Here is a 27,947-nt window from a genome sequence, read left to right on the forward strand (position 1 = left end):
AGGACCTTAGATGGGGAGATAATTATTATTAACCAGATGTTGTCAATATAATCAAAAGGGTCTTTTACAGGAGGCGCAGCCGGTCAGAGTCAGAGCAGGAAATGTGACAACAGATGCAGAGGTTGAAGTGATGCCATTAAGGAAGAGGCCACAAGCCAAAGATGTGGGTGGCCTGTTGAGGCCAAGGAATGAAACCCTGCTGAAATCTTGGTTTTAGCTCAGTGATACTGATTTTAGACTTTTAACCTCCAGAATTGTGAGACAACAAATTCATGTGTTAAGACTTTTGAGTTTGTGGCACTTCATTATGGCAGCAACAGGAAATGAATACAAATGTACTTTTCTTTCTTTAAAGATTTTATTTATTTATTTATGAGAGAGAGAGAGAGAGCATGAGAGGGGGAGGGTCAGAGGGAGAAGCCAACTTCCTGCTGAGCAGGGAGCCTGATCTGGGACTCAATCCTGGGACTCCAGGATCATGACCTGAGCTGAAGGCAGTCACTTAACCAACTGAGCCACTTAGGCACCCTACAAGTGTACTTTTATCTTTCCCTTACTGACCTTTGTGCAGTTGCTGCCATTTATTTTAGTTTTACATATGGTATAAACCTTTTTACTACACTATCATTATCTCTGTTTAGTTAGTCATCTTTTAAAGAGTTTTAAAAAAATAAGAAAGAAACCTTACATAATTTCTCTTGTATTAAACCATTCCTGATACTTTTCATTTCATTGTGTACATCTATATTTAGATCTGGTATCACTTTCCTTCTGCCTAAAGGACTTCCTTTAGTATTTCTTGTAGTGTGGGTCTGCTGATGATTAATTTTTTCAACTTCTGTGTGTCTTGAATTATCTTTAGTTTGCTTTAATTTTTTGAGAGATATTTTTATGGAGTATAGAATTTAGTTTGACAAGTTTCCCCCCCCTTTCAATACTATGATGATGTTGAAACACTGTTTTCTTGATTGCATTGTTTCTATTGTTTCTGATGAAAAATCACCCTTGTCTTTGAGCCTCTCCATATAATATGGCTCCTTTCTCTGGCTGCTTTTAATATTTTTTCTTTATCCCTTTTTTTTGTTTGTTTGGTTGCTTGCTTTTTTTTTTTTTTTTTTTTTGGCTGAGTGGCTTCAAAGACATTTTCAAATTATTTATAATGTTAGCATTTAAGTATTCATGTCTATACATTAAATAGCTACATAGACTATCACTATTTTGAACAATTTTGTTTATGATGTGCTTTGTTATTGTTTTCTTCTTTTTTTTTTTTTTTAAGATTTTATTCATTTATTTGACAGACAGAGATCACAGGTAGGCAGAGAGACCGGGAGAGAGAGGAAGGGAAGCAGGCTCCCTGCTGAGCAGAGAGCCCAATGTGGGGCTTGATCCCAGGACCCTGGGATCATGACCCGAGCCAAAGGTAGAGGCCTCAACCAACTGAGCCACCCAGGTGCCCCTGTTCTCTTCATGTTTCTTGCACTTAATTTTGTTGAATTTCTTGGATCTGCATGCTTGTAGTTTTCATAAAATTTTGAAAATTTCTAGCCAGTATTTCTAAAAATGTTTTTTCTTCCCTTTCTCCTCCTTGGGGACTCCAATTACACAAATATTAGGCTGTTTGAAGTTGTCCCACAGCTCACTATGCTGTTCTTCTAAAAAAATTCTTTTTTTCCTGTGGTTTTCATTTTGGATGGTTTCTATTGTTGTGTTTTCAAGTGCACCATTTTTTTTTTCTTCTGCAGTGTCTACTCTGACATTAATCCCATTCTGTATTTTTTATCTCACACATTGTGATTTTCATTTCTAGAAGCTAAATTTGAATCCTTTGCTCCAGCTCTTTGAAAAATGCTTGTGGAATTTTGATTGGAATAGCATTGAAAGTATAGGTTGCTCTAGGCAGTACAGACATTTTAATAATGTTTATTCTTCTGATCCATGACCATGGAATGGTCTTCCCACTTTTTGTGTCTTCTTCAATTTCTTTCATGAGTATTCTGTAGTTCCTTGAGTACAGATCCTTTACCTCTTAAAAAAAAAAAAAAAGAATGAGGCAACTATAAAAAAATTTTGAATCTTAAAAAAATCAATTTTTTACCTAACTTTTGGACATATGGAATATAAATGATAACTTTTTTAATGTTCTTGCTGCTAATTTTACTGTCACTATCAGTTCTTGGTTGGTTTTAATCAATTCTTTCCACCCTTATTATAGGTCATATTTTTCTGTTTCTTTATATATACCCTGTAATTTTGGATTGGATGCCAGACATCATGAATTTTACCTTGTAGGTGCTGTCTATATCATTTATTCTTGTAAATATCCTGGAACTTTGTTTTGGGACAATTTACTTGGAAACAGTTTGATCTGTAGGTGATACTAGAGCAGTGCTTAGTCTAGGGCTAAATATTCCCTTTCAGAGAGATAAGCCCCTTCTCTGACTATATCTAATACCTTACGAATTATGAGGCCTAACAGCTGGTGGGAACAGACTGTTTCCTGTCCCTTTGCATACCAGGCACTCTTATTTCTATTCTTACTGGGTGGTTCTTTCAACATTGAGTAGTTTCCCCATAAGCATGCACTAACTAGTACTGAATTGAATACTCAAAGGGGACTCTCTGTGACCTCCAAAGTTCCTTCTCTGTGCAACTCTCCTCTGTTTAGTATTCTGTTTCTTGAATTCTAGTAACCTTGGTTTCCCCAGACTCTCAGCTCTTTCTTTTCACTCAGTCACAGAGAGTCTCTTGGTTTCTACCTAAGTTCCTCTTCCATGTGCTGCAATCTGGAAGTTCTCTTGAGGTAGTGAGGTGGGGCAATCATAGGGCTTGTCTTATTGATTTCCAGTGTTTCAAGCATCACTGTCCTTCATTTCCTGATGTCCAGGGTCTTGAGAACTTTTGTTTTGTATTTTTGCTCTCTTTGGTTTCATGTAGGAGAGTAATATGATCCTGATCCTCCCATCTAGCCAGAAGCAGATGTTTGCTTTTTTAAATTTAACTGTATAAAATATTCACATGGTTCTAAAGTCATATCAATAAAGCATGGTGTAGTCAGAGAAAGTCTTGTTCTATTTCTGTCGTTTTACTCTGTCCCTTTCCTGTTTCTATAGACAACTTCCTCTTCATCTTGTTACTATTAATTTGCTTTTGTTCTTTCTCTAAGTAACTTTTCCCTAAGCTTTTGGTTTGAAAAAACTATGAGAACACATGACATATATATTCATGTACATATATATATGTGTGTATATCCCCATTTGTTAGACAAATGATAGTATGTTATACACACTATTCTCCACCTTGCTTTTTCCCCTCCATTGCAGTATATTCTTCCCTCCCTCTGTGTCTCAAGAGCTTCATAATAGTCCATTGTGTGTATATCCTATTGTTTACTGAACCAATTCCCTCTAGATAGATATTGGGTTATTTTTAGTCTCTTTCTAGTATTAAACATGATATAATGGATACATATTTTTGCATTTTTGCATCTGAATCTGTGATATAGATTCCTGGAAATGGAATTGCAGGGTCAAAGGGCAAATACATACGAAGTTTTGCTAGATATGCTAAATTTTCCTCCATAGGGTTGTACCACTTTGCATCCTTACCATTCTTACCATCTGATCTTTGGATCAGATTGGTAGGTATATTTCTAACAATATTTCAATAGCACAGTAGACTGCTTCATGAATGGGTGAAATGAAATGAATGAAATGAATGAAAGGGTGAGGACTAGAATTATTGAAACAAAGGCCAGGGTGGAGACCCTTGTCAGGGATGTTCGAGAGGTGATTCTTGTATCAGGTAAGAGTCAGACCCAATAACATTTAGGCTCCCTCCTCATGTTATAATGCTATTATTCTTAAAGTTTCTTTTTCTGATGAATTTAAAAGGTATGTAGTGGTTGTTTTTCTGATTCCCCATACATTTTCTGTGCCTCTTCAACAATGTTTTTATATTATCAGGATGCATTTCTCCATGAGCTATTTTAGTTGGTGATGTGGAAGGAACGGAAAAATAAATTCCACAAGAAGTGGCTTGATGGAGGTGGGTGGGAGGGCTGGGGGATATTTTCCTGATAGTTTTGGTGTGAGGAGCTGCTTTCCCAAGGAAAGGACTCTGAGGTTCAAGCATGCTGTGTGTGGAGCAGTAATGGGATGGCTTGGCGGGGAGTTAGGTTAGTGGAGAAGTTTTGAGTGTGGGCTGTGGACTCTGTTACCCTTTGAGTTGTATGGCCCTGTGCCAGTTACTTAATCACAGTTAGCCTTACTGTCCTTGTCCTTTAAATGTCTCACAGGACATAGGAAGGATGGTTGAGATACAGGTGAGTGTTTAATAGTGAGTGTGAGGTACTAGCCTAGGACAGTGTATGAACTCAGCAAATGTTAGCTATTGTTACTGTGCCAGTTTTTGAGTGTGATGGGACCAGTGAGGGGCTTAGGAAGCTCTGGGCCGGAAGGAGCAGGCAGCGAACTGGATTTGAGGCCTAGCTTGCCAGCGTAGTCTTGGTACATGGGACATTAGAATTGAATGTTAGAGAGAGAAGCTTATAGAGAAGAATGGGAAGGGTGGTTGGAGGGGATGGTTGGTGAGCCAGATAGAGAGCTGTGCTGAGGGCTGAGGTGGGGTGTCTAGTGCCCAGACTTCAGGCTTTTAGAGAAAAGAAAAGGCACTGTGGCCAGGGATGGTTGAGGGGGACTTCACTGAACAGGTGGTCCATGTAGTCAGGACAGCTTTTAAATAAGCCGAGAGAAGAGAGGAGGGCAGAGAACCAGGAAATATCATGGGTGTAAGTGCTTGTGGATTACATCTTGCCTACTCCTCAAGACCTGCCTCTGGAGTTATGGCTCATCCCTCCAGCTCTGTAGAGTTGGTCCAAGTTGGTATTTCAGCCACGAGCATTAATGGAGCACCTGTTATGTCCTGGGCTTTGGGAATATAAATATGAGTAAGAGTTGATCTGGTAGCATCCTCATGTAGGAGTTTTCCAAACACCAATGGCCTTGGTTATCTCTGATGTTCTGATTTAGTAGGATTGAGCTGGAGTCCAGGCATCTGTCCTTTCCAATAACTACTTGTGCCATTCGGATGCCCAGCCTTGGTGAAGAACCCCTGGCTTGTGTCATTATCTGTTTATAAATATGGAGGCTGTTGGTGACCCAGTGTGGAGACGTTGAGTAGGAGCAACATGCAGAGGAGCTCTTTAATGGCAGTGATGTCTGAAGAGAAGCCTGCTGTTCCATCCCTTTCCTGTCCAATGCGGGGTGGGCAAAGGGGAGATGATGAAAGGGAAGCGGTGTTTGGATTCTTAATTTGAAACCTTGAATCCTGTTACCCCGCTTCTGAGCAGGTGCGATCACTGCCTCTCTCCTGTAATTCCCATGCCCTCTAGTTCCTCGGCCTCTCAGTAGGCTGTCCTTCAAACCCAAGTGAGTGGACGGGAAGGATGGTTGAGATACAGGTGATACCTGTCCACCCTGGGGACAGAGAGTGGACAAATTGGCGTAAGCTACAGGAAGGTAGATTTTGATTCAAAATGAGGGTGAAGCAAAACTGTTTCTCACAATGAGAGTTGACCAGCTACAGGAAGTCTGTCCGGTGAAGCAGTGAGGTTTCCATTACCGGGAGTGTTTGGTGGCGGCCTGCTGGTCCACCTCTCTGAGATGCGGCAGGGCGGGCTTGAACTGCCACCGTGCAACCCTGGCTGGGGGAAGAGGAATTACTCCAGTTCTTCTCTTCTTTTTCAAACCCTGTTCCTAGCTCCTGTCATCATGCCTTCTCTTTTCTATCCCACTTTTTCTTCTGATTTCTTAATAGCTTATGCTGTGTCTGCCAGAGATAACCATGACACTGAGGATCCCCCTTGGTGATTTGGTCAATGCTGGTAACAAGCGACTTGTCTGGAGTCTGCTGACCATCCAGGCATCAAAGCCCACCCTGCTATTTTTTTTCTTTGGAGACAGTTCTTCCTCCAGCAAGTGTGTGAGTTCCTGTGTGGGTATGTGTGTGTGTCTGCGTGTGAGAGATGTCTGTGCTGGCACATGAGGATGGGTGGTGTAGCTGGACTTGCGGCTCAAAGTGACAGAAAAGCAGTTTGCTTAGTGAAGGTGGCTGTGGCCTTGGTTACCAGGAAAGACTGGTCCCCCTCTTGTGTCCTGCCTCCTTTCCTCCCTCCTCCATCCTCTCCCTAGCCCCAGGCTCACTCCTTCAGGTTAATTTCCCTGGCTACAGCTGTGACTCCCTCCTCCTCCTCCCCCTTCCCTCCCTCCTCCATCTACCACACACACAGGCTGTGAGTTATGTGCCTCCTGTTCTAATGAGATAAACAACATAACTCTCACGGGGCTCTGCTCGTCCCTCTATAAGTGGAACTCCAGGGCTGAATGTGTTGGCCCTATAAAGGCACCCTGGTGCTTGTCAGCCTAGGGAGGAGGGCAAAGAAGCGGGGCTGGAGCCCCGAGAGAGTTCTTGGGGCCATTTGCTTGTTGAGATGAGGTGGAGTCAAGGCAGACATCAAAGAGAAGCATGCAGGGCGGAGGCCTTGTCATGCCACACGGCCATGGCGTCCATACTCATCTAAGTCAGCTAACTCATGATAATTAGTAACTGACATTTGCACCAGGCTTCATGGTTACAAAGAGCTTCTTCTTGAATTTAAGCTAATCCCCACAACAGCCCCTGTGAGGTAGGTATTATTAACTTTCTTATCTTACCGGTAAGGAGACAGGCTCAGAAATGCGTGGTGATATTTCCAAGGTTACATGAGTGGTGGTATGAAGACTCATGTGCTCTTCCTCTGCCCTGTGGGCCTTCTATAATCCATCAGAGAAAGTTAAAGAGTGGTATAAAAATAGTCCCCTCTTCTGGCCATTTAGACTACCTACTACTAAGAGAATGAGTGTGTCTGCAGCTAGAGAGTGCCCGAGGCTGCCTTGAGGCCGCTGGCCAACAAGTGCAGTGACTCGGGTGCAGGGAGGGCAGAGGCCCTTGGGCAAGTGTTGACAATTCTGACCTCTTGTCATTTAGATCTTTTCAAAGTGCTGTCTGAACTAGTCCCTTCTTCCTCACCTGCCCTTGGTCAGGTTGGAAATACTATGAAGCAGAGTGTGGGGCAAGAAGGAATTTAAGGCACAGAGACTGCCATCTTGGGTTGAGTTCTGTGCTCACTCCTGGGCCTATCTCTGTGGTCCCTCTTAGATGGTTTGGATGTGGGTGCATGAGTGAGTCTCTTGGAACCAGGAATAACAGGTCATTCACTTCCTGCATTTCTGAACCTGATTCAGTTCTGGTTGAATTCATTTGATAAGTACTTCTTGATATGTCTACCAGGGATTGTGCCAAGTATTAGGGATACTAGAGATGGATATAGTTCCTGTCATCCTGGGTCTTATAAAACTGGTAGGGGAGATAGTCCAGAAAGCTGGAAATTAATGACAGCATGTTGGGGGAAACACTGGAACCTTGAGATGATTTTGAGAAGGTCATGAAACCAGTCTTGGTACATCAGAGAGAATATCCAGGCAAGTGACGAGATGATGCTTAGACCTCCAGGGGTTCTTGGCCAGACATTGGAAAAAACTTATAGATTTTTTTAATTGAACTTTTTCTTTAAAAAATAGTTGGCCTAATTCCTCCATCCATGTACACTCAGAGTGGGTAGTTCTGGAATGAATTTTTGGCCTTACTATTATTAAGAAGTTCTCCAGGTTCAGTCTAGATTTTTAGGTTCAGTCTGGATAAAGAATCACTAATTCAAGATGAGTGGGGGTTTGTGGGGCTGGTTCTGGGTTGTAGAGTACTGGCTCAGCCCGTACTTGGCCTCTGTTGGGATCCTGGGGCATATCAGCCCCAGAGGTGGCTCAAGGGACCAGAACAATGCAGCCATTCAGGAATTCTAGGGTCAGAGATGACATGGCCCTGGAGTCAATCACATCAGAAACATCAAACTGTTCCCGGTGATGCCTTCCTTCAAAAATAGGTCAAAACTGGGCCTTCCATGGAAGGGAGAGTAATCTTACTTTGATTCATTTATTCTTCTCCAATCAACCACAAGCCTGCTCCTCAGAACACAGGGAGCTCAGAACTTTGAGATCTTCCTACTATGCAGAAGCTATGAAGCTAGCAACAAAATTAAGTATTAGGATGACTCTTGGACATGAAAAGCCATTAGCGTATAACATCAGAGATTTTTCTGGAGCCTTTAGGCTCCATGACCCTAATGGTTTCTGAGAACCCAAATGGGGAGGGGGTAGGGGATCTCCAGCTTTTTCATTGCCTTGCAACCTGTGGGAACAGCTATGTGTTTAAAAATGAAACTTAGCACAGAAGGAGTATTTGAAAATTTTGCTTCCTATAGTGCTGGAATAGTTGTCTCTGCTTTGGATCCAAACCAATAAATGGGTAGAGAAGACTAGAAAGAATGAAAAATGAATAAAAGGGTATATAGCAGCAAAGCTTTTGTAGATCGTCTCGGCAGAAGGTCCTCAAATGGCAGACAGCAGATGGAAACAGAGTCGTGATATTTTCTATCTCTGTGGCCCTAGGTCTAGGAAGTGACCTTCCCACGTGGGTCTGATGGTGGTCGTCACATGCCCCATTTACCTACAGAAGACTGAGTTGTGACTGATCACAGTGAAGCGGGAATGTATTCTTTACTCATTCATTCAGCAAATGTTTAGTTTGATTCTTCTAGGTGTCACACAGAGGGTTCTGGGGATTCTGATGAGGATGAGACTAAGTCTCAGTCTTTACCAGGATTTTTACTCTAACAGGAGTGGATTGCTTAGCTTCCGCTTGTTTCTTTTGGGGTGCACCAGGCAAGTCTTTTCAGTCTGCACACCACCTACCCAGTCTTAAGCCCCTCTCCTTCTCCCCTTAGCCTCCGCCCTCTGCCCCTTTTTTTGGAATAGCCCGTGGTCGGAAGTGAAAAGTCCACCCACATTTCTCCAAGTCCTCTGGCTGCCACACTAAATGCCCCAGGAGCCGTAAGAATGTTGTCTGATAGGCAAGAAGGCTCCTCCCGGGGTGGTGGTTATGAAGATGACGCTGGTGTGGAACTTTGTTGCTGAAGGCCAAATTGAAATGGAGACTCTGGAGAGACAGTTTGGTTGTTGTATCAGCCCAGCCACTGGACTCTTGCCCATTTCTTTCTGTAAGGCCCAGTCAAGGGGGCAGGGATGTAGAAGGATGCTGGCTCTGTAGGGCGAGGAGCCTGGTCCCCAGAGTAGGCTTCTATTCCTCTGGAGGTTCATGGGGCTCCCACTGGCTTCAGTGAGCTGCCAGCAACTAACAGCGGGTGGAGAAAGTCAGTAGGTAGGAGATTTGGTTCCTTGATCCGGTTTCCTTGAAATGCTTCCCAATCCCTGCCATCTGTAGGTAGGCAGACTGACTTCTGCTGCTTTGCCTTGAAGAGAACCTGCTTAACCTACATCTGTAGAGAGGGGCAGTTGATGGGTAGAAGCTGGAGGTCCACTGCCTTGGAAACACCATAGTGAGGTTGAATCTGGAAAGGTCCCTCTGATCTCTCCAGACCAGGAGAGGAGAGCTGTCTTGGTCATGGTGATGATGGTCACGGGCTTACAGAGACAGCATGGTGGAGCAGACAGGGCAAGGGTCCTAGGGTCAGATGAACTCGATACTGCCTCTGCTTTACTCTTGACCAGCTGCATGACCTTGACAAGTCACATTACCTTTCTGGACTTCAGTTTCCTCTCACAGTGAGTGAAGAGCTTGGACAGGAAGGTTTCCAAGGCCCCTGCTAGCCTGAAGCCTTTAACCTTTATGCTCTCTCTGTCCACAGGCCTCGCCCCGGGCCAGCTGTACACATACCCTGCCCGCTGCTGGCGTAAGAAGAGACGATTGCACCCGCCTGAGGATCCAAAGCTTCGGCTGCTGGAAATAAAACCTGGTCAGTGCCCTCTGGAGCTGGTGGGAGAGGTGGGGAGGTCTGGGCTGGCCCAGGCAAGGTTGCTTTGCTCCTTTGTCTATAGAGCTAAGTTCCATGGGAGAGTGAACCTGGGCCCATGGTGCCCAAAGGTGTGCCTCTGTGCCTGTTCTCTTGTGTAAACATGTCCACATATTCTCCCAAGCATCTCTTCCCTCTGGTGTCTTGTGCCTTCCCTTTCCTCTCATCTCCCTCTTGCCACTCCATGGGGTAAAGCAAGCAGGCAAGGGTGGGAACAGGCCCAGGAGGAATGGCTTTCTGGACAGGGCCTCAGGAGCTGTAAAAAACAGAACCCATCTGGGCATGGAAATGGAAGAGTCTGAGTTCAAAATTTGCCTCTAGGTGATGCTGAGTGCTTTGTGGCCATGCGGAAGGAACCAGTTACTTTTCCAGACCACTGACCTGTTAGAACACTTCTGACTCGATGGCTACCTTCAGACCTGTGTCTGGGTTGTAGTAAGGCCAAGTGATCGCCCTGGGTCTTCATCTTTCAGGGAGCCTCTGGTTTTGGGGGTGCTACTAGGGCTGGGAGGTGACTCAGGGTGGTAGGAACAGTGTTTTTAAGTGGAACAAAGGTAGAGCTGACATGTCCCCTCCCACTGTCACCAAACAACACAGACCTGACTAAGGAAGGCTGCCTGGCAAGGTTCCCTCACGCCTACCTTTCCATATTGACTTCTTAGGCTGTGTCTTCTCTGCAAAATCTCTGTTCACAATTGTTTGGGATGCTTTCACTCATGGTTCTATGGTTAACCTGTTTCAATTGTTTATTTTAACCCAGATTTCCACTCGTCATAGAAGTTTTATTTGGGGCGCCTGGGGGCTCAGTTGGTTGGGCGACTGCCTTCGGCTCAGGTCATGATCCTGGAGTCCTGGGATCGAGTTCCACATCGGGCTCCTTGCTTGACAAGGAGTCTGCTTCTCCCACTGACATTTCTCCACTTATGCTCTCTTTCTCAAATAAATAAATAAAATCCTTAAAGAAAAAAAAAGTTTTATTTGTTGGAGTTGGGTGGGGGCTAGGTTTTTCAGTGAGCTCCATCCAAGTTCTCAATGGCCCTGCAGAATTTTCAGACCCTTGCAAACACTTCTGGGTGGTGACTGAGATTGTTCCAAACTTTCTTCTTAAGATGGAGTTTGGGGGTGCCTGGGTGGCTCAGTGGGTTAAAGCCTCTGCCTTTGGCTCAGGTCATGGTCTCAGGGTCCTGGGATCGAGCCCCACATAGGGCTCTCTGCTCAGCAGGGAGCTGCTTCCCCCCCCTCTCTCTGCCTGCCTCTCTGCCTACTTGTGATCTCTGTCAAATAAATAAATAAAATCTTAAAAAAAAAAAAAAAGATGGAGTTTGATGGAGGGCCAAGTCTCCCTGAGCAGCATAATCCAGTAGAGATATAATGCCAGCCACAAGTATCATTTTATACTTTCTGGTAGTCACATTAAACAAGGGGAAAAATCCAGGTGAAATTAATTTTAATTATAGATTCTATTTAACCCAACACAGCAGTAATATTATCATCTTAGCATGTAATCAATATAGAAATGATGAGTGAGATAGTATACATTCTTTTTTTTTGTATTGTTTTTAAAATTCCAGTGTGAATTTATTTTACACTTTTAGCCCATCTCCTTGCAGACTGGCCACATCGCAGGCCCAAACGTGGCTAGGGGTGCCCATATTGGTGGGTGTGGTCTTGACTGAACAGGCAGCCCCAGGGAGCTTGGTGGAGATGCAGAATCTTGAACCTCACCCCAGACCTGCTAAGTCAGAGTCTGCATTTTACCATATCCCCGAGGACTGCATTTCCCACGATGCACACTGAAGTTTGGGGAAATACTGGTTTTAAAAACTCCCACGTGGTCAGATCAGAAGTCCGCGTGGCGTGTCACCCCTGTTTCTTTATTAAACATGAACAATTATCAATATGAACAGTTTATCTTAGAGGTGGGGACTTCCTCCTTCTTTGTTCCAGAATCATCGATCCTGTTTCTTTGGAAGAGCCATGGATGAGTGCGATCCTTACTGGGACCGGTTTCATTCTACCCCTTCCGGGGCTCTGCAGGAGGGGCTGTAGTGGGAGGCTGACTCCATGCTGGGTCTTCTGTGCGGATTTTGAAGGGAGGGTATTGCTGATGTGTCTGCCACTAGCTCGGTGTGTCTTGGTGGCGGAGCGTGCGAACCCTCTGGGTATATTTTCCCATCTATACATGGGCACAGTGGTACTTGGGGTTTCCTAGTTGGGTTTCCACTTAACCATGAGGATCACCTAAATCGTATGTAATAGTAGTTGCCCCCCACCTTTTTTTTACCGCCCCTCCCCCTTCTTACTCTTTTAATTAAAATTTTGAAAAATTTGAATAACTGACACAGTCACATGTTTTGACATTCCAAGGATAAAAAGTGTATATTGTATGCAGAGTGAAAAATGAGACCTAGTCCTCAAAGAGGCAATCAGGCCCATCAGTGGCAGCATTTTTTTCAGACCCTTCAAGAGATTGTCTATATGCACACCAAGAATTACATCCCTGTGACCTTTTCCTCGTTTTTTGACATAGCAGGCCACCTTGTGTTTTGCCCGTTCCAGTGAAAAATGTGCCTCAGGCATCGGCCCTATCAATATATAAAGAATTTCCTCATTCTTTTTTTTACAGTTACACAATATTCCATTGTATGAATGTACCACAACTATTTTAACCAGGTTGTTCCCAATTTTTGTCTCCAGTCTTTCCAGTTTGCAGTGAATATTTTCATATTCATATATGAATTCATATTAACTTTCATATGGGAGGACATCTCATATGCAGCTTGTCAGTTTAAAAGATTATAAGTACTTGATGCTGATTTTAAATTGTTAATCTTTGTTCTTAACATGTATACAGAAAGTCTTTTTTTTTTAAAGATTTATTTATTTATTATATATAGAGAGAACAGGAGCAGGAGGGACAGAGAGAGAGGGAGAGAGAATCACAAGCAAAACCCACACTGATCTCAGATGGAGCTTGCTCTCACGATCGCAGGACCCTAAGATCATAATCTGAGCAGAAAGCAAGCATCAGACGCTTAACTGACCATGCCATCCAGGTGCCCCTTGAAAGTTTTCTTCTTCTTCTTCTTTTTTTTTTTTTTTTTAAGATTGTATTTGTTTATTTGACAGAGAGAGAGAGATCACAAGTAGGCAGAGAGGCAGGCAGAGAGAGGGAAGCAGGCTCCCTGCCTAGCAGAGAGCCCAATGTGGGGCTCGATCCCAGGACCCTGAGATCATGACCCAAGCCGAAGGCAGAGGCTTAACCCCCTGAGCCACCCAGGCACCCCTAGAAAGTCTTTCTTAAGAACACTTTGTATTAGACTAATTGGATTTTCTTTTATGGAATTGAAGACATTTCATGCTGTTAAATACCTTAAACATCATTAACTCCAATTCCTTATTTTATGAGGTTCAGGCAGGTTAGGACACTTACTCAAAGTCACACAGTAATTCCTATGGGAACAAGCAGAGAATACATGTTTTTTTATTTCTCTGTTCAGTGCTTTTTCTGCTTCTTTGCATTGTTCATAGGTATATTATACCTATACTTAAAAAAAACCTTAACAAAGCTTTTCCCTTAAAAACTTTATTTTATGATTGGAAAACTAATATTTAAATGATTAAAATGCACCCAAGAGATACTTGGAATTCCTTTAGTTATAAATGTCAAACACACAATCCAACCAGCCTACGGTAGAAAGAAGGGAAGTTGGTTCATGTAATGGTAGATCTCAGAGTTGCCCTGGTTTCAGGCATAGCTGCATCCAGTGGTTCAAACATTGTAGTGAGGGCTCTGAGCCTCTTTCCACCTCTAATTCTCTCCTCCTTGTGGGGCAGACAAGGTGGCCATCCAGAGCCCCAGACTCAGCACTCCTTGGACTCAGCAGAAAGCAGCAGTCCTCTTCGATAGCTGTGGCAGAGAATTCCTGGGAAGGACTGATTAGCTGACTTGGGTTTGCATCTACCCTACCAATCACTGCCACCCAGGGGATGGGGAACTCTGATTAAATCATCATCGTCATCATCATAACCAGTGTCTGAACAGCACACTGTAATTTACAAAGCCCTTTACAAAGCATTTTCATTTATAGCATTTCCTTTGGTCTTTACCATAGCCCTGGGAGGTAGAGCAGGAAGGAGGGATCAAAGTAGAATAAGCCCACTTTATATGTTAGGGAAATCAGGCTGCGGACAGCGCCAAGCCAAGCAAGGTTTACTGTGCTGCTCACATTTCTGGGAATTGACAGTCTCATTGTTAGTGAGACTGAGGAAGAAGTTATTTTATGAGCATCTCGCCCTCTTGTCTACAGACACGTACTTTGAGCACACTGGCCTCCCTGTGGCTGAACATGGAGCAGCTGTCATCACAGCTGGCTTTGGACTTGCCCCATCCTTGGACCTGTCATCGCCTGTGGGTGGTGGGAATGGGAAGAGCCCCAGGGTTGGGAGTTTGCTGGAGCCAAGTGCCCACCAGCCCATCATGCCTCTATCTGTGATCCTTTGAAAGGTGTCCTTGGTCTCTGCCCTTGAACTTGGGGCAGAGGCTGAGGTAGATGTTCCAAGTCTCAGGCTAATAAAGACCTAGCCCCTGAGATGTCTAGAATCCTGCTTCTCCCCCTCCCTCTGCTTGCCTCTATGTCTACTTGTGCTCTCTCTCTGTCAAATAAATAAAAACTTAAAAAAAAATAAAAGATCCTAAGTTTGTTGGGCTCACCCAAGGCAGGCTCATTCCTTCGTGCCGGCATCCAGGCGCTGAGAAACGGTAAAAAGCCAGGCCTGGAATAAATAGCTCTTTCTCAGGTGAACTTGTTTCTCCTCTTTGGGGAATCAGATCTACGGCTAAGCCTTCGGAAAACAAAAGCCCCCAAGCCATGGGGCAAATGCGAGTCATTTCCATATGCTGTTCTGAGTCTGTACTGGGGACCCTGTGCTCAGGCTGCCCGTCGTCACACCGGCGGCCTCCGCAGAGCGTCAGGGCGCGTCTAGAGAACGTGAAGCAGCACCATCACTCTCTTCCTGGAGGTGCCTCACGTTTGAAGTTGACTTTTTCACACAAGACAAAATGTCAGAAAAGGGCCTTCCTCCAGGGCCTCAGCTAGCCGGAGGGGCGCCTTTGTGCGAGAGTGGGAGACGCCCCCTCTGGCTGCATGTTTGCAGAATGTTATCCCTACTGCTGGCTGAGCAGAGCCCAAGCCGGCTCTCAGCCACTGTCCCCTTGGCACGTCCCCACCTTTCAACGGCTCTGCCCACTTTTGAGTGTGGCTCAGGGTAGAGTCATGGCGAGGGTCCCTGGAGCATTTGCTATAAACTCCTAGGAGGTGGCGACAGGCAGTTAGTTGATTGAAGGAAAGCCCGCCTTCCCAGGGATAGAGGAGCAGCTGAAGGACGCGGATGGGGGGGACACACACTGCCGTGGGATTGAGTCTAACCTTTTGGAAGGTTGGTGCTTAGTACCTATCAGTATTTAAAGGACACATGAACTTTGGCCTAGAAATTCTGCTGCTAGGAATTGATCCTACGGATAAATATATACTCCACATGTGTGCGGTCATCCATTGTGACATTGTTTGTAACAACAACAACAACAACAACAACAAGAAAGAATGGGAACAGCCAAAAGGTCCGTTGATAGGGGACTACTTAAATATATAGTACATTCATCGAATGGAATACTATTTTGGCTTTTAAAGAAACGAGTAGAAAAAAAATGGAAAGATGTCTAAGATATATTGTTAGGTAGAAAAAGAAAAGCAAATTGCACAACATTATGTATAATCCTTTTTGGGCAAACCTTGCTGAAAATCGATAATCAATTTGTCTAACCTGAGCTGAATCTCTTTAAATTTATGGAAACTAGAAGACTAAGTTTATGTTGAAAGAAAACCAATGAATGAACCAGTCAATCCTTGGCACGCCTCCACTACCCAGCACCTAGGATGCCATGCTGTCTTCTCTCTTCCCTCCCAGGCTCCTGCTGTGAGTCTCCTGAGGTCCCTTTGACAAGCTCCAGGAATGTAGTTATGTCTGTGATGCTCGGAGCCTCCCCTGGGCTTCACCCTCAGCACCCTCATTTCCTCAGGGGAGAGGGAGAGGAGTTCCCCTGATCCATGAGAGACGGGGGCACTGGCCCAGAGCAGAATTGTCTCAAGGCATGAGTTTCCTTCCATGTCAGGCCCCTCAATGGAAAATGAGGAGACACCACAAGCAATTTATCATGCCAACACCCAGTTCGTACCTTCTGTCTTCCTTTGTGTCCCTGCCTGGATCCTGCCAGTGGTAGGCAGCTTTTGGCAACAGCAGCTATCAAGAGCTGTCCTTGACCTCAGGTCTGCAGAGCTGAGGGCTCTGTCAGGAAACCAGGTCAAGGCAAGAGGAAGGGGTATAGATTAAGGAATCTCGAGGGACCTTGGGGGAAGGTCTGAGGACAGGGCTGCAGAACCATCTACCTCTGGTTCAGCCCCCGAAAGGCACAGAGCTGGTCTGGGTTAAGGACGTGTCTTGGGGCAGGGAGAGGGGAGGCGGGATCACGGCTGCTGCTCAGTCATTGTTCAGGGCTAGATCACACACCGATGGATTACCACCCCCCCCCCCCCCGCCCATCCTGTTTTCCTCATCCCATCTCCCTCACTGTGACTATGACATCCTGCCTGTCTTTCTATACTACTTGCTGAACATAAAAATATGTCTGTGTGCGGGTAGGATGGGGCTGAGAGCTGGGAGAGCTCTCTGGGTCCTGAAAACATTCTGTGTCCCTGGACCTATGTGTTTCTCACGCCTAACATCACCCCTCCAATCTGTCTTGAATAAATATCTTGCAACCTCGTACTTGCCTGGGCGTCTGAAGGACAACACATACAACATTATTTCTCTCCGCTGACTGACAATGGACTTCAGTGTTCCCTGCAGCTTGCACTTGGCTGCAGAGGGGAACGCAAGGTGTTTCAAGATGCAGCCATCACAATTCAGGCAACATGAAGACCGGGGCAGAGGCCTGGTGCCAGAGAGAGGGGCCTCCCCTGGACCATTTCCCCAAGAATGGAGCTCTGTTCTTGCGAAGGGGGAGCCAAGCTGGCAGGAGAGAAAGGTGGATAGTAAATATCCACCAGAAGGCCCTGGAGCAGGGCAGATGTTGGGCAAAAGCCAGCTGATTAAAAAAGAGGCCTTTAACTTCACTTTGTGTGTGTGTGTGTGTGTGCGCGCGCGCGCGTGTGCACGTGTGCGTGCGCACACTCGCCCGTGTGTTTGAATGAAGAAAAGAAAAAGGCTGGGAACAAACTTTTCCTTGTGTCTCTTTGGATTAAATTCTTGGATGGTCTACCTAGATCAATTTAGCATCTTCTAACCCCAGACCTTTTGGTACCCCTGGTCTAGGGGAGACTTTATCTTCGTTTTAGAGGTTGGGGAACTGTGGCACTGAATTAGGAGGTTTAATTTCCCCAGGGAGATCAGTGGTGAGGCCAAGGAGAGAACCCTCAGGGAGAGCCTGTTGGAACGGGCGCCATGTTGCTCCAGGACCCAACACACACATTCATGGTGGTGTTCCCACACCAACAGGACCTTTATAACAGATGTTCTTTCTGCTCCTGGAATGTACCTGAGGCCTTGTAAATCCCTTCTGCTCCAGGATACATGGGGAGCAACCCGGCTCTTTGCCACCCTTGCCTAATTCCAAGGGTGGTGGGAGGGAAGGCAGCCAGGAATAATAAGGTTCTGATTCTTTCTCTAGGTTTTTTTTTTTTTTTTTCTCCCCTTTGGCAGCCACTCAATGACTGGAGATGAATGACCCGGATGGTCACCACCCACCTCATGTCGTTGGGGGAACATAAGCAGAAGGGCAGGACCCCTGAGGAGACGGTAGGCTAGGTGCCTCAGCAGTCCAGCAAGCGAGTCATGGGGACCCTCCGAAGGGTGCCCATCCCCCAAGGGGCGGTCCAGGCAGAGAGGCTTGAGTTCTGCCTGCTTGGGCAGGGGTGGAGAGGCCCGTTTCGCTGGCCTAGGGTGCTGTCCCCGCCGCACTGAACTGCCAGCACTCCACAGATGGGAGCAGGCTACGGCCAACTTCCCCAGCTTTTGCAAATCCTGCATCTTAATTAGTTCCCTACTGCTTTTGTACATGGCCCACATTTTAATAGTCTCCAGGCTTCTTCCACCATTTGCTCTCTGATGTTCGGCGTGATTTCTCTTCTCCTCCAGAGAGTCCCCCTGACTCCTCCAGCACCCTCCCAGTCCGGGAACAACTTAAGGGACGCCGATGTGCCAAGCGTGTAGCCTGAGATTGATGAGCCTGTCAGCGGGCTCCCTCTGCCCCTCGCCCTCCGCTTCCCCCGGGTGCTCCTCCCGGGTTGAGCCTGCAGGGGGGTGGGGGGTGAGAGTGGGTGAGGTGGGAGGCCAAGGAAGGGACCCATGGAGCCCCCAGCCAGGTGTGAGCCAGTGGACACCGTGACCTTCTCCCGGCCTGCGGAGGAGTCTTGCTGTGTCCTTCTGAGGGGGAAGGACACTCCGGCTCCCACCCGCATCTGTCAGTGCTTATCTGGCTCGGCGCGGGGGGCTGCCTGAGCTTGGTACAGCTGGGAGAATGGATGCCTTCAAGTGCATCAGGGGGAAATGACCAGTCATTTATCTCCTTCCTGCAGTGTCACAGCCCGCAGCCATCCATCCTGGAAGCTTGCAACAGCGGCTTCTTCAGCTCTCGTTGGCCTCAGGAGCAGGAGAGCTGGGGAGAGGTGGGCAGGCCCCTCCAGCCCCCCGCTTCACGCTGCGACTGTTCGTGCTCCCTTTGCTTTCCTGGCAGTCTGGGGGAGCGAGCTGGTGCTGTCTCAGGCCTGCTTGCAGCCTGCAGGGCTCTGGGAGCTGGGGCTGGCGGAGGACATGGGTGGCAGCCGGGAGTGAGTAGGGCAGCATGCCCAGCTGCTCCCAAATCTCCGTGATCACGTGTGCCGTCCCCCTACCCCCCGGGGACACCACGCTTAGAACACGGGTCATCAGCCCGAGGAGCTGCCCTGTGACACCCTGCCCGTTCGCTGGTGTCTTTCCCCACTGGGAGGTACAGTCCACACTTTAAGGGTAGGGACCCACCTGTTTCTTCATGTGTCTCCCCAGCACCCGGCAACAGGCTTGGCACATAGCAGGGGGACAGTAAAGATTTATGAAAGGGATAGAGGAAAGGTGCCAGTGTTTGGTCTCAGGCTCAGAGAACATGGTGTATCAGACAGCATGCCCGTTTCACAGGTGAGGGAGACTGAGCAGAGAGAAGCCCGTGGCAGCTGACCCCTTGGGCTTCCTGTCCGGTTCCAAACCTGGGCTGTGAGGCCTGTCCCAGGTTTGCCATCTTGCCTCTCTTCGATTTTAGGTCATACAGGCCTTTCCTGTGCCTGACTGCTCTGCTCTGCAGGAGAGAGGGCACCAGAGGATCCCAAGGCCTGGGTTCAAGTCCAGACCCCTCCACGCAGGGGCTGTGTGATTTGGGGCAGTTACATAACAGCTCTGGCCTTGGTTCTTTGTCGGTGAAAGGCGGACCCTGGCAGCTGCTTTGCTCACATTGTAGGGCTGTTCTGAGAGTCCCCAGGGAGCGTGGATCTGGAGGGTTTCCACGGTGATGGCGTCGCCATGCTGTGCTGCTGGGTGGGCCGCAGGGGTCTCGGCTAACACCGTGTCTGTCCCTTGCACAGTGACGTGCCCTTTGCTTGAAGAGTGTGTGCTGGCTGGCCTGGAATGGCACTGCATTCTGCCTTTGAGTCTTTTAAAAGCCCCAAGTCTGGAACCTTCTACACTGAGGAGAAAAGACCTGGCACCTGGCTGTGGGATCCATCTCTACCAGGCCCACAGCTTAAAAAAGTCACTCCTTGTGTCCCAGAACTCTGGCATCCATTGCCCAGGGCACAGAGGTCAACTTGGAAGGCTTCCTTCCCACTTTTACTGACACCTGTCACCCCATGGTGTGGTAGGCCAGGCCTATTCGACTGGCATGGCAAGGCCATGTTTGCCCATGGCCTTGGCTGGTTTCCCTTCTTCTGGAAAGCCCTTCCTCTGGGGACTTGCCCTAGTGTCCATATCTCTGCCCCTCGGTGCTGGGCACCCGACTTCTGTACCTGCCCTCTGTCCTGGTTCACTGTATGGGGATGCCCCTGCTCATGGGTCAGGGGCCTTCTCCAGACCCCTACTGCCCTCTGGATGTTTCTGGAAACCAGGGCGTGAGTGCCATGAAGACAGGGCTCCGGTGGGTCATGCCCAGCCCAGTCCTAAGCACCGGGCCCATTGGTGGGTTCCCACTGACATTGCGGTAACTCTTGATCGCTCTCCCCACTTTGCCTTTCCTCCTTCAGCTGTTTTCATAGTGACCCTCTTAAAATACAGTCACTCTTTGCTCGAAACTTCCAGTGGCTTCTGATCACACTCACAGTGGCAGTCAACCTCCTCTCAGTGGCCTGCATGGCCTTTCCAAGGCCCCTGTAACAACTCTGGATTGGTCTCCAGGCAGATGGGTCCCCGGCTTCAGGCCATTGTATTGATGTCTCCTCGGCCCAGCATGTCCTTTCTAAGATATCAGCGTGCTGCCTTCCCCTCTCCTCAGGTTTGTGTTTTCCTGGCCTCATTTCAAAGTGTAACAGCCCCCCCACCTTCCCCCAATACTCCAGCATCCCCTCCCAAAGCACTGATCATCTGTTGTGCTCTAGGTCTCACTCGTTTGATTTTAGGTATTGTTCCCTCGCCTCCATAACTTCCCTACTAGAATACAGTTTCTATGAGGGCAGGACTTTTCCTCTCTTGTTCACAGCTGTGTCCTCAGCACCTAGAATAGAATCTGGTGCATAGTAGGTGTTCAGTAATGGTTTGTCCAATGAATGAATAGGGCAAGGAAGGCATTTTCCATGCAGTTCTGCTGTGATTTCCAAATCTGCAGGACGGTGCCCACCCTGGACCTGAAGCAGGGCCGGCCTCTGGCCTTCGAGCTGGGTCTCGCCCGTGGTCCCCTCTGTCCCCAGCACAGCTCTGAACTCAGCCTCTTCATGGCTGCTCTCCCTGGGCCCATGCCCCAGCTGGGGGAAGCTGGGCCCCACTGGTTCCGATGGTTGAGAAGATCCGAGGGTTAAGACCTTGCTGGGAAGTGCCACAACTTTGTGGAGGCAGAAGAGAGGGCGCTCACGTTGCTTGAACATCATACCCCTTGTGCAGACACTCTGTGTCCCTTGGCTCCGTTGGCCCCACAGCAATGCTGGGAAGTGGGGTGTGATCCCTTAGTTTTACATACAGAGAGATTAAGGCCCAGTGTGTGGTGTTGGGAACTAGAGCCGAGCTTCCACTCCAGAACTCTTGCACTTTTCTGGTTATCTCTACCCCTTGGACACAAGGGAGATATCACTCATGCACAAGCGGCCACCATTACTCCCTTCCCCCACCATCCTGCTAAGCTGCTTTGACCTGGTCTGCCAGCCAGCCCAGGGGTGAGCTTCCTTTGGCCGTGTGGGTGTTTTCCTGGGTCTCCGGGGTGGGGAGATGCTTATCTGAGTTGTTCACCCCTAGGTGAGGGGGTGCACGAGGGCCCATCGTTGCTTGCGGGCTGGGCTGTGAGTGGATAGGTGCACCAGGAAATGGGGGGCAGAGGCCATACGGGGAGACAGGCAGCCCTCCTGCTGTGTGGCTATCCTGGGATTCTAAAACAGGTGGTAACACGGGCCTGCAGGGTGCAGCCTGGGTGATGGGTCCTCAACGGGAGCCTCATCTATTTTGAGCTTTATGAATCACAAAACAGGGAGTCAAGAAACAGGATGCCAAGAAAACAGGGTGCCAAGAAAATGGCACCCCCTGAGGAAGGAGCAGATGGATTCCCAGGCCTACCACCACCTCACAGGGCTTCGGTCTGTCCCCCACCCCGATCTCTTCCCCCCATTCTTTCTCCCCATGAGTCTGAGAGTCTGAAGGGGATAAATGAATTAATGACTCTTAAGCTCCTGGCTTCTTGGTGTAAGTTGATGTATAAATCCAAGGAAATAGGATGAGCTTAACTCCTTACACTAATAAGCGCTCAGAAGCGAAAACTGCACATTTGTATTTTTAAAGAAAAACTAGAGGCAGGTAAAACAACAACAACAACAACAACAAACAAAAAACCAAATCAAAAAACAACCAAAAATCTGAGCACTCCTGATGTAGCAGGAGGATTGTCTGCCATTGTCTGTGGGGTCTCTCCCTCCCTTTTGCTCTGTTGCTCTGGCTCCAGGCCCTTGCGTCACGGAGAACCCGTGATGGATGGACGGATGGATGGGCCTTGTCGGGGTGTTTCACTACTATTTCCCTCGGGGCAGACTGTCTGTTGGCAGAGCACAGCCTCCCGAAAGATGGTATCTCTTGCAAACTCGACAGCTAACAGACAGCTCCTCTCTTTGTATATTTCCCCAAAGAAGAACTGTCTTAATCTGTTTTTTATATGGCATATTTTATTATAATCCATATATGACTTGCAGGTTCCCAGTCCTCCACCCTGAGCCAAAAAACGCATGAGGAGTCAGAGGCTCTGGGAGCCTGTGACATCCAGGCGTTTGCATTTTTAAATGGCCTGGGATTTAATTACTCACTGTGCTCCCATGGTGCACTTTCGGGCTCATCTCGCCTGCACCCTGTTAATGAGCTCCAACAACCCAGCAGAAGCTCTGCTTTCAGTGTGTTGGGTGGCAGGCTTGGGGCACCTGTGTCAAAAGCCCATGGCTTTGATTTCCACCCAAGAGGATGGCTGCCCTGTCCGTGGCCCTAGATAGAAGCCACTGCTCTCCTCTGACATTTTTTCTTCTTTTTTTTGCTTCGATTTGTGCATTTCTTTCTTTCCTTCTTTCTCTTCTTCCTCTTCTTTTTTAAAAGGCTTTCTGTGCTTCAATCCTTGTTTGTCTAAGAGGTTTTTTCTTATTTGGAAACCGATTTGCTTCGGTTTGCACAGAAGCTGTCTCTGGTGTGATGGATCGTGCTGGAAGTCACCCAAGGAGTATCTCTGTTCCCAATTAGAAGTGGAGGTAGAGCTGCTTACAGGGGCCCAGGGAGGCGGCTGGCTTGGGTGACAGCTGCTGCCGCTCTGGAGAGAGTAACGATCCGTGGGTTTATATCCCTGTGTATAAAATCAGGCTAATTTAAAGATGAATTATGTGTGGGTTTTGGACCATTTTCTTTTAATGTTAAATGTCTGATGGCTCTTGTCAGGTGATGTGGTCCCCAAATTGGTGCGAGGGTCAAAATGAGTACACGTATAAAGAATGACTAAATCCTATGTTAGATGGAATGTATTAGAATAAAACAATCAATGAAATCCCTAAGGGCTCGATAGGGAGCATGCCTAGGATGCACGTTGTGCAAGAGCTTGGACCTGTTACCTTGTTTTTCCCTTCACTTTGGGACCTCCTGTGCTCAGGGGCCAGGGAATGTACCCTCTGCTGGTTTGCTGGGAGGGCACTGGTTAGCCTGTCATTCTGACCTTGCAAGCCTTACCCAGAATGCTTAGAAACCAGGGTTTGCCAGTGGTCAGCTAGAACGCTGTGCTGGAAGGGTGCTCCCCCGGGGATGAAGAAGGCGACGTTAAGAACCATATCCTTCCATTTTGGGGGAAACAAAATCATAGTACCTGTTACTTTTAAGGGTAGAAACCTGCACCGATATGGTAGCCACTGGCCACATGTGGCTGTGGAACCCTGGAAGTCTGGATAAATCTGAATTGAGAGGCGCTGTCATTATAAAAATAAACACCAGATTTTGAAGACTCAATGCAAATCAAATAACGCAAATATTGAATTAATTTTTTTATACTCACTACATGTTGAAATGATAATGTTTTGGATAGAGTGGGTTATAAAAAATATATTAAAATTAATTGCACCTGTTGCTCTTTTCAAAATGTGGCTGCTGGAAAGCTTAAAATTATGTAAGTGGCTTGCATGATGTTTCTATTGGACAATGCTGCTGTACCACTAAAATTGGAATTATTCTAACTTCACACTAATAAGCAGTAGCATTTATAGGGCACTCGGACCATGCCAGGCTCTTTATGTATTCAATCTAACTTCAAATTATGAGTTTTGAAGAGAAGAACCAAAACCTAAACAGAAATTGATATACTTCATTTTCCGCTGTGTTTCCGTGCTTCTGTGCTGGTTTTTTGTGGGTCATCCAGTTTCTTTATTTATTACCTTGTTTCATTTTCCCATCAATATTATGAAATATTGTGGCCATCCTCAGTTAATATGTAAGGAAACAGAGACTCAGGGGTCTGAAGAACTAGCCCTTTGGCTAATGGTCCTTTGACTAATACATGGCCAGACTAGAGCTTGATTCCAGGGCCATCTGGAAACAGCACTTCTATGAGCCCAACAGATATTTTGGTAATGAGGCAAGGATAATGCCACGGAGTTCCTCTGTGACCCTGGGAAGGGCTCCTTATCATTCTGTGCTACACTTTCCTCCCAGAGGGGTTGGACTCTAGATGCTCCTGGAAGTCCCTGGAAGTCCCTGGAAGTCCCTTCTGGCCCTTTACCTGTAGAGAGCCCATCTCGCTGTTCCTAATTTGGTTCTTTTGTCTCTCTTGGTGCTTCTAATGTGCCCATCTGGTAAATGACCAGAGGATCCAGAGAGTGGAATGAATTGTGGGAAAACAGGATGGAGGAATATGGAGCAGAGAAGGAAGACGGAGTTGGAGGAGGAGGAAGTTCACAGTGGATGGAGAGTTCCGTGGGGGGTCAGTACTGTTGCAGAAGGGGTGAACCCCACATGGGATGTTCATATATAGCAGAGCCCAGAACCACGACGCAGACCTGCCTCAGCCTCAGTAAAGGACTGTCTTTTATCTTGAAATATGAAGTCTATGGAGAGAGTTTGGGGTGCAGTGGAAAATGCACAAAGGTTTGGGAAAGGACTTTTTGAGGAAGAACCAAAGAGAGACAAAGCAATGTCTGTACAAGCTAGAGAGTATGTGAACGGGTTGGCGGGGCAGATTGGGGTCAAGGCTGGGCTTTGCCTCCAAACAGCTGTGTGATATTAAACAAATTCCGTACCTCCCTAAGCTTCGGCGTCCTCATCTGTGAAATGGGATAGTAACTGTGCTCGCCTCTTGGGGCACGGTGGGGATTAAGGAACACACAGCTAGGGACAGCTACCGCATATTCGTGTGTGCAGAGCCGTCCTCGTGGACACAAGCATATCAGTGCTCGCTGGGGCTCAGCCTGGGCCTGCAAACTGAGGATAAGGATGCATCAAGTGGGGCTCCCATCCTGATCTTAACGGCATCTAGGAAAGACCACCAGGCTGCGTTCTTGTTCCGCTGTGTGGCTTTCTGTGAATTACGGAATTTCTCTCAGCCTCGGATCCCTCATTTATAAAATGAGGTGATTAAAGCAGATGATCTGTAAGGCTTTTTTTCAGCTCTCAAATGCTGTGCGATTCTGGAAATAGGATTTATTTAGTGTTGAGAGGCTATGGGGATACTAAGATACGAACTTCAAATATATGTATATATGATTACCATAAGTTAAGAGGACGGTGACCAATTGTTCTCTTCTGTCTGAGGGCAGGACATGAGGCAACATGCTTTAATTGTTTTATGAGAGATGTTTGGAAGCCCCCTTTTTTTTTTTTTTTGACTTGGGAGAAAGAGTGGTATGTCATCAGGGCAGGCTCTGGGGTCGCACGCTCTGAACTCGTTAAGGCAGACAGTGCACTATTTTCCCGACACTCAACCTCAGTGTAACTGACTTCAGTTACTGACTTCAGACCCATCACCTGGGTCTTCCCTGACCCCCTGATCTAGAGCAAGCCCCCCATTGTATTCTCCCTTCACATCGCACTCTGTTTTTTTCTCTGCCACCCGTAGGACAATTTGTCATTCCATATTAATTTTGTACACAGTGTTTAATATCTGTCTCTTTGGACTGTAAACCCCCTAAAGGCCAGGACTGTCATTATCTGGTATACCTCCTGGGTGCCCAGGGGAAGCACCGCAGTTCTTTGTGGAATGAATATGTGTGTGGATGAGTTCCAGGGCTGGTTGATTTGGTGGTAGTTTTTCTTTTCTTTTCTTTTTAAAAAAATTTTATTTATTTATTTGACAGAGATCACAAGTAGGCAGAGAGGCAGGTAGAGAGAGAGGAAGGGAAGCCGGTTCCCTGCTAAGCAGAGAGCCCGATGTGGGGCTCGTTCCCAGGACCCTGAGACAATGACTTGAGCCAAAGGCAGAGGCTTAACCCACTGAGCCACCCAGGCGCCCCTGGTGGTAGTATTTCTTGATGGAGGTGGATGGAGGGGGATCCTGGGTTTGCCGAAGACTTTGTTGTCTCTTGAGGGACTTTAGATACTGTTTCTTCTTCCTATTGGCTTCTTCTGGGGGCTGGTCTCCTGTAGGTATGGATTTCTTCAGTTTTAATGAGATGTCCTAGTGTCCCTTTCTTGTGGACTGGCCAGCCTGCCTCTGGTTCTGGAGAGATGGAAGGGGTAGGTAGAATTGCATTTGAGTCGCAATGAAGCCCAGCAGAGCAGGGTTTGATTTTGCTGGTTATTTCCATTTCTGCCCTGTCCCCCTGCCCCCCCACCCCACCCACTCTTCATCCTGGGGCCCTGACCTGGGCCCTAGGAAGCTGACCTTGGTGTGCTGTGTCAATGAGGCTGCCTTGCCCCTGGTGTCTAGTTGGGGTTGGCCAATCAGAAGGCAGAGCAGGAAGACAAGGTTGGAAAGAAAGAACTTGGGCCATGTGCCTCTTTACCTTGGTTCTCTCTTTCATGAGCTCACTGAGGCTGCAAGCCACAGATCCCTCCCGGTTCTTGCAAATGCTCTCCCTCTGTCCCCTCTGTCTCCCTCTGTCTAGGAAGAGCAGTGGTAATGGCGCCCCATTGCCAACTCCCGGGGGTGCTTCACCTTTCCGTGTAGTTCCCTCACTCCTGTGCACAACACTGTGAACAGTCCTACACTCCACTCTCAACTCCCCCATGCACACGGGCCATTCCCTTCCCCGGGCTGCTTTCTAGGGCACCAATCCCTCATATTCCTGTCTTTATCTTACCTGATAACTGGACAGGGGCCACGCATCTAATTGCCAAGGGGGTATGAGGTACAGGATCAGAGAAGAGATCAGAGGAATGTTTCTTAGCAAATCAAAACAGGATCCCCTGTACCTGAGGCTTCTGCTTTTAGTTTAACAAAAGCAAAAATAATATCCCTGCGGCGCCTGGGTGGCTCAGTCCTTAAGCATCTGCCTTCAGCTCAGGTCATGATCCCTGGGTCCTGGGATCGAGCCCCACATCTGGCTCCCTGCTCTGCGGGAAGCCTGCTTCTCCCTCTCTCACTCCTCCTGCTTGTGCTCCCTCTCTTGCTGTGTCTCTCTCTGTCAAATAAATAAATAAAATCTTAAAAAAAAATCTCCTTTTGGGTTAAGAGCTTGGGGGGTATCTTGAGAAAGGAGTTCAGATGGGGCGCCTGGGTGGCTCAGTGGGTTAAAGCCTCTGCCTTCGGCTCAGGTCATGATCTCAGGGTCCTGGGATCCAGCCCCGCATCGGGCTCTCTGCTCAGCGGGAAGCCTGCTTCCTCCTCTCTCTGCCTGCCTCTCTGCCTACTTGTGATCTCTCTCTGTCAAATAAATAAATAAAATCTTTAAAAAAAAAAAAAAAAGAAAAAAAGAAAGGAGTTAAGCTTCTTTCTCTGGTCTCTTTCAGACAGGGCTGACTCTGGCTGCCAGGACTCAGCTGGCCCCATGACCTCAAGCCCCAGGTAGCTGACCAGACTCTGACCTTTCCAGAAAAGGTGCCCTGCTGTGCAGGCGCTGCAGCTCCCAGCCATGGAGCTGGGGTCTGCTAGACATCTGTGCTCCCTAATCCCTTCCCTTGGCTTTGGTGGTCTTTGTATCCCTCGAGGGGAACAGCCTTTCTGAGGTCGAAATAGTTTTTCATGGAGCAACCTGGAGCCGGGCACCCAGCATGGCTGAGGGGAGGTCATGGAGTTGCCAGATGAGATCTGGGGTAGAGG

The 27,947-nt window shown here is 47.4% G+C and overlaps 1 protein-coding gene across 3 annotated transcripts in view; it reads left to right on the forward strand.

The window, feature by feature from the left end:
- Nucleotides 1-27,947, forward strand: part of DPF3 (double PHD fingers 3) — a 172,565-nt gene that overhangs the window by 23,263 nt on the left and 121,355 nt on the right. For all 3 annotated transcript variants that reach the window (XR_007128546.1, XM_047736071.1, XM_047736072.1), the window contains exon 3: nucleotides 9,800-9,907. Coding sequence is in view for 2 of the 3 variants with exons in the window: in XM_047736071.1 (XP_047592027.1) it covers nucleotides 9,800-9,907 (108 nt within the window). In the remaining variant the exon portion in view is untranslated. The remainder of the gene's footprint in view (nucleotides 1-9,799; nucleotides 9,908-27,947) is intronic.

The sequence above is a fragment of the Lutra lutra genome, chromosome 7, assembly GCF_902655055.1.
Source record: "Lutra lutra chromosome 7, mLutLut1.2, whole genome shotgun sequence".
Taxonomy (NCBI): domain Eukaryota; kingdom Metazoa; phylum Chordata; class Mammalia; order Carnivora; family Mustelidae; genus Lutra; species Lutra lutra.